The sequence below is a fragment of the Pongo pygmaeus genome, chromosome 3 (genome assembly GCF_028885625.2).
Source record: "Pongo pygmaeus isolate AG05252 chromosome 3, NHGRI_mPonPyg2-v2.0_pri, whole genome shotgun sequence".
Lineage (NCBI taxonomy): Eukaryota > Metazoa > Chordata > Mammalia > Primates > Hominidae > Pongo > Pongo pygmaeus.
The window spans coordinates 68,521,250-68,535,173 of NC_072376.2; the positions used below are offsets into that span (position 1 = coordinate 68,521,250).

The 13,924-nt window shown below is 41.1% G+C and overlaps 1 protein-coding gene across 1 annotated transcript; it reads left to right on the top strand.

The window, feature by feature from the left end:
* Positions 1-12,866: 12,866 nt before the first annotated feature.
* On the top strand, positions 12,867-13,124 carry LOC134739294 (large ribosomal subunit protein eL43-like). The gene has a single exon (XM_063663079.1). It carries the CDS (start codon positions 12,867-12,869, stop codon positions 13,122-13,124), a length of 258 nt encoding a protein of 85 aa, XP_063519149.1.
* The last annotated feature ends 800 nt before the right edge of the window (positions 13,125-13,924 follow it).

The following is a 13,924-nucleotide window of genomic DNA, read 5'->3' on the forward strand; positions in this document are numbered from 1 at the left end:
CCTCATTCTTGTCCTCTCATGACCAAAGGTCATGGGTCCATTCATGTTTCTCTTGCATGCTCTTCCAATCTCCCCCTATCTAATGGATTCTTCTCACAGGATAAGCCTGCTCAAGTCCCTAAAAGAAAATGCCACCCTGCAGCTCCCTCAAAATGCCACCTTATTCTCTCATAGCTAGGTGCCTCAAAGTGATGGTCAGCAACTCGCCATGGCCTCTTCAGCACACTGCAGCCTGACTTTGGCTCACCTTTCTTTTAACCTGTGCCAGTAAATGTCACCAACAACCTCCAATTGCCACGTACAATGGACCCTTCGGTCTTCACCAAGGAAAACCTCTTCAGCATTCCCCAAAGCTTAGCTTAAGGAAGAAGTACAGGCTCCTATCTCTGACCACCGTTGACCACTCCCACCTTGAAACTCATTTTCAGTGGCTTTTGTGATACATCTCTGTAAAGATGAGGTCTCAGGAGTACACAGATGGCAAGAAATAGGGATGACTGAAGAGTTTAATGAAAGAATCATTTGTAAAGATCTAGAATTAAGGGAAACTAGCAAGGGAAGGTGACGGACCTATAGGCTAGCAACAGGGGACAGCCTTGACACCCTTAGGCCTGTAGAGATAAGGCAAGTTGCAACTGTGAGGTTGCCCAGCAGGAGCCCTGGTCTTTGGCAGACTATAGCCACTAACAATCCATTTACAGCAGAAAGAAGCCAGAAGATGATCGCCACTAACAATCCATTTACAGCAGAAAGAAGCCAGAAGATGATCACCCCAGCCTTTCTCTTCTTACTCTCCAATCTCCTGGCAGTGCCCCCAAGTGGCTGAACTCTTGAAGCCAGAGGACAAGAGAGGCAGTTGATGTGGTCCACAGCAATCAGCTTTCCAGGCCACAGAGCAGGATGGAGAAGGATAGTGGATTTGGAGGGGCAAACAGAATATCCAGTGCACACTTCCTCCTAATTTTTCTGGGTTTCTGTGATTCTTTCTTAGGCTCCTTTTCTGACCCCTCTTCCTATACTCACCTTGTAAATATGTGTGTTTCTCAGGGCTTGGTCTTTGGCCCTCTGATCTTTTCACTCAGTTCACTTTCTCCATGTAAACTATCAATCATCATGGCTTCAACCACTAGCTAAGGGCTGATATTTCCCCTTTCTATAACTTTTAGCTTTGAAATCTTTCTGGACCTTTACGTTCACAGCCAGTTGTCTATTAGCTATCTCCATGGGCACCTTAAGCTAAGTGTATACAAAATGAAACCCATCAGCTCTCCCGAACCCTACCCACTCACAGAATCTGATCATCTGTGTTCTCATCTCACTAGCTACCTGGCTGCTCCATCCAGAAATTTAAGAGTCATTCTTTTGATGTCTCTCTCCTCCTTTCCCTTATCTAACTCATTAGTCACTAACTACAGCCAATTCTAGCTCCTAAGTACCTTCCAAAAGTATCCCATCCTCTCTGTCCACATTGCCACAGCTCTTGCCTTGACACTCTGAGATCCATCTTAACAGTGCTTTCTGTATTTTCTGTATTAGTCATCATTCTCCAGAGAAACAGAATCAACAGGATACTACAGATAGAAAAATATTTATTATGAGGAATTGGCTCATATAATTATGGAGGCTGAGAGGTTCCACAATCTGTTGTCTATAAGATCAAGGCCCAGGAAAGCCAGTGGTAGAGTTCCGGTTACACCCAAAGACTTGAGAACTAGGAGAGCCAGAGTTGTGAGTTGCAGTGTGAGTCCAAATTTCTGAGAACCAGCAGTTCCAAGATGGCCGAATAGGAAGAGCTCCAGTCTACAGCTCCCAGCGTGAGCAATACAAAAGATGGGTGATTTCTGCATTTCCAACTGAGGTACCAGGTTCATCTCACTGGGGCTTGTCAGACGGTGGGTGCAGGACCGTGGGTGCAGCACACCGAGCATGAGCTGAAGCAGAGCGAGGCATCGCCTCACTGGGGAAGTGCAAGGGGGCAGGGAATTCTCTTTCATAGCCAACCAAAGCTGTGACAGATGACATCTGGAAAATCAGGTCACTCCCACCCTAATACTGTGCTTTTCCAATGGTCTTAGGAAACAGCACACCAGGAGATTATATCCCATGCCTGGCTCGGAGGGTCCCACGCCCATGGAGCCTCGCTCATTGCTAGCACAGCAGTCTGAGATCGAACTGCAAGGTGGCAGTGAGGCTGGGGAAGGGGTGCCCACCATTGCTGAGGCTTGAGTAGGTAAACAAAGCAGCCAGGAAGCTTGAACTGGGTGGAGCCCACCTCAGCTCAAGGAGGCCTGCCTGCCTCTGTAGACTCCACCTCTGGGGGCAGGGCATAGCTGAACAAAAGGCAGCAGAAACCACTGCAGACTGAAATGTCCCTGACTGACAGCTTTGAAGAGAGTAGTGGTTCTCCCAGCATGGAGTTTGAGATCTGAGACTGGATAGACTGCCTCCTCAAGTGGGTTCCTGACCCCTGAGCAGCCTCTATGGAGTGCACCCCCCAGTAGGGGCAGACTGACACCTCACACGGCCGGCTACCCCTCTGAGATGAAACCTCCAGAGGAATGATCAGACAGCAATATTTGCTGTTCTGCAGCCTCCGCTGCTGATACCCAGGCAAACAGGTTCTGGAGTGGACCTCTGGCAAACTCCAACAGACCTGCAGCTGAGGGTCCTGACTGTTAAAACGAAAACCAACAAACAGAAAGGACATCCACACCAAAACCCCATTCGTACATCCCCATCATCAAAGACCAAAGGTAGATAAAACCACAAAAATGGGAGAAAAAAAAAACAGAACAGGAAAACTGAAAATTCTAAAAATCAGAGCGCCTCTCCTCCTCCAAAGGAACACAGCTCCTCACCAGCAATGGAACAAAGCTGGACAGAGAATGACTTTGATGAGATGAGAGAAGAAGGCTTCAGACAATCCAACTTCTCCGAGCTAAAGGAGGAAGTTTGAACCCATCACAAAGAAGTTAAAAACCTTGTAAAAATATTAGACAATTGGCTAACTAGAATAACCAATGCGGAGAAGTCCTTATATGACTTGATGGAGCTGAAAACCATGGCACGAGAACTATGTGATGAATACAGAAGCTTCAGTAGCTGATTCGATCAACTGGAAGAAAGGTTATCAGGGATTGAAGATCAAATGAATGAAATGAAGCAAGAAGAGAAGTTTAGAGAAAAAAGAATAAAAAGAAATGAACAAAGCCTCCAAGAAATATGAGACTATGTGAAAAGACCAAATCTACATCTAATTGGTGTATCTGAAAGTGATGGGGAGAATGGAACCAAGTTGGAAAGCACTCTGCAGGATATTATCCAGGAGAACTTCCCCAATCTAGCAAGGCAGGCCAACATGCAAATTCATGAAATACAGAGAACTCCATAAAGATACTCCTCGAGAAGAGCAACTCCAAGACACATAATTGTCAGATTCACCAAATTTGAAATGAAGGAAAAAATGTTAAGGGCAGCCAGAGAGAAAGGTCAGGTTACCCACAAAGGGAAGCCCATCAGACTAACAGCTGATCTCTCGGCAGAAACTCTACAAGCCCGAAAAGAGTGGGGGCCAATATTCAACATTCTTAAAGAAAAGAATTTTCAACCCAGAATTTCATATACAGCCAAACTAAGCTTCATAAGTGAAGGAGAAATAAAATCCTTTACAGACAAGCAAATGCTGAGAGATTTTGTCACCACCAGGCCTGCCCTACAGGAGCTCCTGAAAGAAGCACTAAACATGGAAGGGAACAACTGTTACCAGCCACTGCAAAAACATGCCAAATTGTAAAGACCATAGAGGCTAGGAAGAAACGGTAACAACTAATGAGCAAAATAACCAGCTAACATCATAATGACAGGATCAAAATCACATATAACAATATTAACCTTAAATTAGCTAAATGCTTCAATTAAAAGACACAGACTGGAGAATTGGATAAAGAGTCAAGACCCATCAGTGTGCTGTATTCACGAGACCCATCGCATGTGTAGAGACACACAAAGGCTCAAAATAAAGAGATGGAGGAAGATCTACCAAGCAACTGGAAAACAAAAAAAGGCAGGGGTTACAATCCTAGTCTCTGATAAACAGACTTTAAACCAACAAAGATCAAAAGAGACAAAGAAGGCCATTACATAATGGTAAAGGGATCAATTCAACAAGAAGAGCTAACTATCCTAAATATATATGCACCCAATACAGGAGCACCCAGATTCATAAAGCAAGTCCTTAGAAACTTACGAAGAGACTTAGAAGCCCACACAATAATAATGGGAGACTTTAACACCCCACTGTCAACATTAGACAGATCAACGAGACAGAAAGTTAACAAGGATATCCAGGAATGGAATTCTCAGCTCTGCACCAAGCAGACCTAGTAGACATCTACAGAACTCTCCACCCCAAATCAACAGAATATACATTCTTCTCAGCACACACCACACCTATCCTAAAATTGACCACATAGTTGGAAGTAAAACCCTCCTCAGCAAATGTAAAACAACAGAAATCATAACAAACTGTCTCTCAGACCACAGTGCAAACAAACTAGAACTCAGGATTAAGAAACTCACTCAAAACCACTCAACTACATGGAAACTGAACAACCTGCTCCTGAATGACTACTGGGTACATAATGAAATGAAGGCAGAAATAAAGATGTTCTTTCAAACCAACAAGAACAAAGACACAACATACAAGAATCTCTGGGACACATTCAAAGCATGTGTAGAGGGAAATTTATAGCACTAAATGCCCACAAGAGAAAGCAGGAAAGATCTAAAATTGACACCCTAACATCACAATTAAAAGAACTAGAGAAGCAAGAGCAAACACATTCAAAAGCTAGCAGAAGGCAAGAAATAACTAAGATCAGAACAGAACTGAAGGAGATAGAGACACAAAAAACCTTCAAAAAATTAATGAATCCATGAACTGGTTTTTTGAAAAGATCAACAAAATTGATAGACCACTAGCAAGACAAAGAAGAAAAGAGAGAAGAACCAAATAGGTGCAGTAAAAAATAATAAAGGAGATATCAACACCGATCCCACAGAAATACAAACTACCATCAGAGAATGCTATAAATATCTCTATGCAAATAAACTAGAAAATCTAGAAGAAATGGATAAATTCCTGGACACATACACCCTCCCAAGACTAAACTAGAAAGAAGTTGAATCTCTTAATAGATGAATAACAGGCTCTGAAATTGAGGCAATAATTAATAGCTTATCAACCAAAAAAATCCAGGACCAGACAGATTCACAGCTGAATTCTACCAGAGGTAAAAGGAGGAGCTGGTACCATTCCTTCTGAAACTATTCCAATCAATAGAAAAAGAGGAAATCCTCCCTAACTTATTTTGTGAGGCCAGCATCATCCTGATACCAAAGCCAGGTAGAGACACAACCAAAAAAGAGAATTTTAGACCAATATCCCTGATGAACATCGAAGCAAAAATCCTCAGTAAAATGCTGGCAAACTGAATCCAGCAGCACATCAAAAAGCTTATCCACCATGATCAAGTGGGCTTCATCCCTGGGATGCAAGGCTGGTTCAACATACGAAAATCAATAAATGTAATCCAGCATGTAAACAGAACCAAAGACAAAAACCACAAAATTATCCCAATAGATGCAGAAAAGTCCTTTGACAAAATTCAACAGCCTTTCATGCTAAAAACTTTCAATAAATTAGGTATTGATGGGAGATGTCTCAAAATAATAAGAGCTATTTATGACAAATCCACAGCCAATATCATACTGAATGGCCAAAAACTGGAAGCATTCCCTTTGAAAACGGGCACAAGACAGGGATGCCCTCTGTCACCACTCCTATTCAACATAGTGTTGGAAGTTCTGGCCAGAGCAATCAGGCAGGAGAAAGAAATAAATGGTATTCAATTAGGAAAAGAGGAAGTCAAATCGTCCCTGTTTGCAGACTACATGATTGTATATCTAGAAAACCCCATTGTCTCAGTCCAAAATCTCCTTAAGCTGATAAGCAACTTCAGCAAAGTCTCAGGATACAAAATCAATGTACAAAAATCACAAGCATTCTTATACACCTATAACAGACAAACAGAGAGCTAAATTATGAGTGAATTCCCATTCACAATTGCTTCAAAGAGAATAAAATACCTAGGAATCCAACTTACAAGGGATGTGAAGGACCTCTTCAAGGGGAGCTACAAACTACTGCTCAATGAAATAAAAGAGGACACAAACAAATGGAAGAACATTCCATGCTCATGGATAGGAAGAATCAATACCGTGAAAATGGCCATACTGCCCAAGGTCATTTAGAGATTCAATGCCATCCGCATCAAGCTACCAATGACTTTCTTCACAGAATTGGAAAAAGCTACTTTAAAGTTCATATAGAACCAAAAAAGAGCCCACATTGCCAAGTCAATCCTAAGCCAAAAGAACAAAGCTGGAGGCATCACACTACCTGACTTCAAACTATACCACAATGCTACAATAACCAAAACAGCATGGTACTGGTACCAAAACAGAGATATAGACCAATGGAACAGGACAGAGCCCTCAGAAATAATACCACACAACTACAACTATCTGATCTTTGATAAACCTGATGAAAACAAGAAATGGGGAAAGGATTCCCTATTTAATAAATGGTGCTGGGAAAACTGGCTAGCCATATGTAGAAAGCTGAAACTGGATCCCTTCCGTACACCTTATACAAAAATTAAGTCAAGATGGATTAAAGACTTAAATGTTAGACCTAAAACCATAAAAACCCTAGAAGAAAACCTAGGCAATACCATTCAGGACATAGGCATGGGCAAGAACTTCATGTCTAAAACACCAAATGATAACAAAAGCCAAATTGACAAATGGGATCTAATTAAACTAAAGAGCTTCTGAACAGCAAAAGAAACTACCATCAGAGTGAACAGGCAACCTACAGAATGGGAGAACATTTTTGCAATCTACTCATCTGACAAAGGGCTAATATCCAGAATCTACAAAGAACTCAAACAAGTTTACAAGAAAAAAACAACCCCATCAAAAAGTGGGCAAAGGATATGAACAGACACTTCTCAAAAGAAGACATTTATGCAGCCAAAAGACACATGAAAAAATTCTCATCATAACTGGCCATCAGAGAAATGCAAATCAAAACTGCAATGAAATACCATCTCACACCAGTTAGAATGGTGATCATTAAAAAGTTGGGAAACAACCGGTGCTGGAGAGGATGTGGAGAAATAGGAGCACTTTTACACTGTTGGTGGGACTGTAAACTAGTTCAACCATTGTGGAAGACAGTGTAGTGATTCCTCAGGGTTCTAGAACTAGAAATATCATTTGACCCAGCCATCCAATTACTGGGCATATACCCAAATGATTATAAATCATGCTGCTATAAAAACACATGCACACGTATGCTTATTGCGGCACTACTCACAATAGCAAAGACTTGGAACCAACCCAAATATCCAACAATGATAGACGGGATTAAGAAAATATGGCACATATACACCATGGAATACTATGCAGCCATAAAAAATGATGAGTTCATGTCCTTTGTAGGGACATGGATGAAGCTGGAAACCATCAGTCTCAGCAAACTATTGCAAGGACAAAAAACCAAACACCACTTGTTCTCATTCATAGGTGGGAATTGAACAATGAGAACACTTGGACACAGGAAGGAGAACATCACACCCTGGAGCCTGTTGTGGGGTGGGAGGAGAGGGGAGGGATAGCATTAGGAGACATACCTAATGTAAATGATGAGTTAATGGGTGCAGCACACCATTAACGTTGTGCACATGTACCCTAGAACTTAAAGTATAATAATATATATGTATATAAAATATACATATATATAAAATAAAAAAAATTAAAAATCTGTGTACCACACTGGGTACCTGTATACAAAACAAACAAACAACAACAGAAAACAAATCTCTGAGAACCAGGAGTGCTGATGTCTAAGAGCAGGAGGAGATCATGTCTCGGCTCAAGAAGACAGAGCAAAGCCCTCTTTTCTCCACCTTTTTGTTCTATTTAGGCCCTCAATGGATTGGGTGCTGCCCACTCACATAGGTGAGAGCAATCTTTATTTGGGTGCTGACTCAAATGCTAATCTCTTCCAGAAACACCTTCACAGACACACCCAGAAACCATGTTTTACCAGCCATCTGGGCCTCCCTTACCCATCAAGTAGGCACAAAAAATTGACCATCACACCTCCTGCCCTACATCCCTTTACTATTCCCCACACTGCAGCCAGGGGGTGGTTTCTAAAATGAAAATATGATTATGTGGCTTCCCTGAGTAGAGTCCATCCATTGGCTACAGGTTTTTCTGTTTCCCTAAAGCTCCACATGTAACTGAAACACAGGTTCAGTCACTCACCACCTGCAGAGTCCAATTAACAAGATTGAGTCTGATATAAAGAAAGTGACACTATTCCACAGCATAGCTTAGGGGAAGAAGTACAGGCTCCTGCCTTTAAGGATATCACTTTACTTTTGGGGCAGAAAGCGGAGGGTTTTAAGCAGGGACTTGGCACGAATGACATGCTGGAGAGGGAGAAAGTGGGTGTAGGGTCTGCATGACTCACTTTGGTGCCGTATCTACCGAGCTGGCACCATCGTGGGCAGAGCTAGGTTGTAAGGTGGCCACTGTCTTGAGATCCACTCCAGGTGACAGGGAGCTCTGTTGCGGGGCGCTTCAGGTTATAAATTGACTGTTGTCTCTTGAGGCCGTCTCCTGGTGGGAGAATTCCCTCTCTGGCGCATAGTTATTAGATTGGTGCAAAAGTAATTGTGGTTTTTGCCATTACTTTTGCCAAATTACTTTGGCACCAACCTAATAGATAAGCTTGCTCTGTAGGAAGTGTCTGGTGAAGGGAAGGTAAAGGTTATAACCTCATTTCTAAAGAGCTAAGAAGTGAGGAACAAGGGAAAAGGGGGAAAGAGAAAAGAAGGAAAAAAATAAAACATAACCCATTCTTTTTCTCTTAGAAAAGAGGGGGTACTTGATTATACACATGCCTGTCCGTCTCCCCGCCCTTGCCCATGTTGCTCCTGCCCAAAGCACTTTTTCACAAACAAGCCCTCCTTTAGCTGACACGCTCCCACTTAGGTCTCCGCTGTGTTGTCACCTCCTCAGGGAAGACGTCTCAGATGCCACACTAAGTTAGATTTCCCTATTACAACTTCTGTCATTACACAGCATTGGCCTCCCTATAGGAGAGCTTATCACAAGTAAAATTAAATAATTAGTCATATGATTAGGTTTAATGTCTGTCTGCCCCTTTAATACTGTAAGTGCCACACAAACAAAAAAATTGTGTCTGTCTCCCCAAGACTTGGCACTGAGTAGGTTCTTAATACATGCATTCATTAAATAAATGAAAGAGCAAACTTTAGTACAGTGTACAAGGACATCTAGCATCTGTCCCTCCTTACCACCCAGCTTGTATTTCATGGTGCTTTGCCCCATTCCTAACATCCAAAGTTCATGCCAGTGCACCAAGTGTAACTGCTTGCAGTTACAAACTCACCAGACTATATCATTCCACCATGTCTTGGCCCGTATTGCTGCCTGCTTTCTGGGTGGTACCTCTGGCCTCCCCACCAAGTCTTATCGCATCTGCCTGGCAAGTATCTACTCTTCTTTGAATAAGCTGTTTGTTTATGGATTATTTTCTCCATGAGCTTTTCTCACCTCATTCCACCCAAGTAGAATCTACTACTTCCTTCTTCCCTGGGGTCTCCACTCTAACGTTTTGTGTATTACAGAAGAAACAGGGCTTCACATGACTTTACTGAGATCTGCTAGGGACTCTTGTATTGGCCAACTTCCAACTCAGGTGAAATTCAGTTTTGCCAAGAGTTCACACCCAATGTGGAGTCCATAAAGTCATCTCAGAGCTGGTAAGTATTTCATAAAGTGAAAAATTACTTCCTAGTGCATCAACACAGAGAAAAAAGGAATATACAGCATTCACTATTTTTGTTTGTTTTGTTTAGACTTCCAAAAGAAGCTTCTGGTAGCGTGGCATAAATGTCACAGTTTATATTGTAGGTGTTGCAGATTTCTCAGTAAGCCTCTTGTTTCTTGCAAAAACAAATTTTAAACATCTTTGTCAATATGCCTGCCATAAGCTTGGCTAAAATTGCTTGATGTGAGTGATATTTGAAGCCTTCCACTTTCAGATTTTTAAAATGTCTCACCCTTGGACTCTGCTCTCAAGTTGCCTCAAAATTTAAACTATCTAAGTTCTAGAGTCCCTTTACCCCAGTTTTTCCCTCTGTTTTAGTTTCACTTGTTTCGATTATGTCTCTAGTTATTACACAAATGACTTTTAAAACATATTCAATTTTTTTTTATTTTTTCACTAAAACATATTCCCCCCCTTGCATTTCTTTATCAGAGTAACTCAAACACGTTTTTATGAGCCTAACAATTCCACATCGGCATATTTTAGTCCAAGAAATACTTTTTGAAAATCTCTGTTATAATTTACCTTTACATGTTCCTAAAACCATTATATAAGTCTTGGTCCTTTGGGCACAAACCCAAAATATGAAACATTAAAACCTTATCCTCCTTGAAGAGCAGCAAATGCCATACATGAATTGTCTTTTCAATGTTGCTCCCTAAAAACCCTTCAGGTTCCATAAAGTCATTTTGGGATCAGATGGACAAAAATTTTCCCTATCCTTCTACAGTGGTCCAGGGCGTGAGGCCTGAGATTCTCTCTTTCTTCCTGGGAAGTCTTTGTCCAGTTCTTTTTGGTGACCATGCACAGCAAGGGGAAAAAAATCAAAGGAGTAACCAAGAGTAACCAGGAATAGCTGCTAGAATCACAAAACAGCAAATAGATGCCAGCAAGCAGATGTCCCTGTATTTCAGTCTGTTTAAAAGACAAAATCCGCTCCACTCAAGGATACATGTTTTATTTGAGTACCTTCAGATCCAAGGGAGATAAATGTAGGGGGGGATAAGGGGTTCTTATGTCTTATGAGTGAAAAGATTTGATAAATTTCATTAGTAATTCACACTAGATTAATATACCATCAAATAAATGTAAGTGGCAGGCCACAGGCTTAAGAAAGCAAGTCTTTCATGAGCCTGTCCACTCAAGAGTAAGGTGGAGAGTCCCATCTTTCTGCTGCCTGATAATCTCATGTTCAGGACAGCTTGAGGACAAGACCTCTGTCTGTCTTTCTGAATCTAGTTTCTGAAAAAATCTTAGCCAGTTTATTTTTTTTCAAATTCCTACCTTAATGTTTTACTACTACCTGTAAATTCTAGGTGATATGGACAATGGAAGTTTTGGTGAATTTTAAGGCTTTGCAGATTGTCTTAATAATTCAGCATATGATGAATGTACCTCAATTTTCATAATGAATAAGGTCATCCCATATCTGGGAATAAAATCTTTTTAGTCTTTGGCTGACATGTATTTTGTCCACCTGTGTGTGTGTGTGTGTGTGTGTGTGTGTATGTGTGTTTGTGTGTGTATGTGTGTATCTACAATACTGAACTATTCATACAATTAAAAGTGAATAACATCTTTGCTCATTTGAAGAAATGCTATCCAAGTATATCATGTGTTATTTTAAAAGAAAGCTCTCATTTTTCTTTAAATACTGTTGACTCTGGATTTTCATGACCCAAAATATTTTAATTAACTATAATTATTTTATTTTATATACTTAAATTATCAGAACTTGGCCAATAGGATTCTCCTTTAAGCTGGTTTCGATATCCTTCTCCAGGATTTCTAAAGCATCATTTCTTTGTGGCAAGAAATGTTCCAAACCAGTCTAGAATATTACCCCAAGAATGGAATCAGCTTCTCTCCAAGGACTGGTGCTTTATATTAATGAAGAATAAATAGTTCAGACCTTTCTGCTATCATGTAAAATTTACATTACTGAAAAGCCTCACATTCTGCAAAATCAACACTAAAAGCCACGGGGCTTATGGGGTACATGAAGTGGGGAAAACCACTCAACATGTAGTCAACTTTGTAACCAGAACACTAAGAAAAACAATCCTTGGTAGCTTGGATGCTCCAGACAGGCAGCTGGGCATGGCTAGAGGTTACAACTGTAGATACTAAAAATTCACCTAAACCAGTGAGAGGAAACACTGGCCACAGGTTTGTGAGAGCAGAGCTGGGGGTGCTGGAAAAATGCACACCAAAGGAACTCAAAGCCAGAAGCTCCCAGGGCACAGGCACCAAGCAAGAGTGGCACAAGGCTGGGACACCTCTGGGGGCCTCCCCAGAGAGCCTGGTGCTGGCAGTCATTTTTCATTTTCTTAAAATGCAGCTAAAAGAATCCTGGTCCCAGAACAGCAGCTGAGATGTGGTGTTTTATCTTTCCTACTGAAAGTTGTGATTCTGTTCCTGCTCTTCTAGTTTCCCTTGCCTGGGAGAAACCTGATCTGATCAAACATGACTTCTCGGTTACATAGACATCAGTCTCTCTTCACATATGAACTAATCAGATTCTAGAAACACACTTTGTGAAATCATGAATTACTTCTGTCTTTGATCATACAAGGTACATTGAGAGGTGGAGATTATTCTTTCACCTCCAACCTTAGCTGACTTATGACTGCTTTTTCCCCTTTTATTATTAATTTTAATTAACATAATAATTATACATACTTAAGGGGTACAGGGTGATATTTCAATACATGTGTACAACGTGCAGTGATCAAATCAGGGTAATTAACATATCTGTCATCTCAAACATTTTTCGTTGTTGTTTTGGGAATATTCAAAATCCGCTCTTCTAGCTATTTGAAAATATACAATAAATTGTTGTTGCTGTCTGGGCTCGGACCCAGTTGGTGGTGAAATGATTAAAGCCAACAAGAAAGTCAGAATTATCAATAAATATGGGACCCACTATGGTGCCTCCCTCCAGAAAATGGTGAAGAAAATTATAATTCACCAGCATGCCAAGGACACTTGCTCCTTCTGTGGCAAAATCCAGATAAAGAGACAAGCTGTGGGGACCTGGCACTGTGGCTCCTGGATGGAAATTGTAGCTGGTGGTGCCTGGACCTATAACACCACTTCCCCGATCACAGTAAAGTTGCCATCAGAAGACTGAAGGAATTGGAAGACCAGTAGAAGCTCCACCATTTGAGACATCACTAGTCTATGATAAATGGGTTAATTTATGTAATAAAATAAATAAATAAATAAAATTGTTAATTATAGTCCCCCTGTAGTGCTATAAAACATTAGAGATTCTTCCTCCATTAACCAACTTTAGCTATTCCCTCACTATCCTCTGCCCTTCCCAGCTTCTAGGAACCACCATTCTACTCTCTATTTCAATGAATTGAATATTTTAGCTTCCACATATGAGTGAGAACATGTGGTATTTATCTTTTTTTGTGTACCTGAATTATTTCACTTAACACAATGTCCTCAAAGCTCATCCATGTCGCCATGAATGATATTTTTGTTCTTTTTTCTGGCTAAATAGCATTCCACTGTGTATATGTACCACAATTTCTTTTCAATTCTTTTTTTTTACAGTGCAGTGGCATGATCATAGCTCACTACAGCCTCAAACTCCTAGGCTCAAGCCATCCTCCAGCCTTAGCCTCCCAAGTAGCTGGGACTACAAGTACATCATGCCACCAGGCCTGGCTAATTTTTTAAATTTTTTTGGAAGAGATGGGGTCTCACTTTTTTGCCTAGGCTGATCTTGGATTCCTGGCCTCAAGTGATTCTCCTGCCTCAGTCTCCCAAAGTGCTGGGATTATAGCATAAGCCACCACACCCAGTCCCCATAATTTCTTTATCCATCTGTTGATGGACATGTAGGTTGATTCCATATCTTGGCTATTGTGAACGGTGATTTAATAAACATGGGAGTACAGCTATGTGTTCAACATACTG

What these genes read in the sequence shown, in the direction of transcription:
- LOC134739294 (XM_063663079.1), top strand. Translation starts at nt 12,867, where the DNA reads ATGATTAAAGCCAACAAGAAAGTCAGAATTATCAATAAATATGGGACC.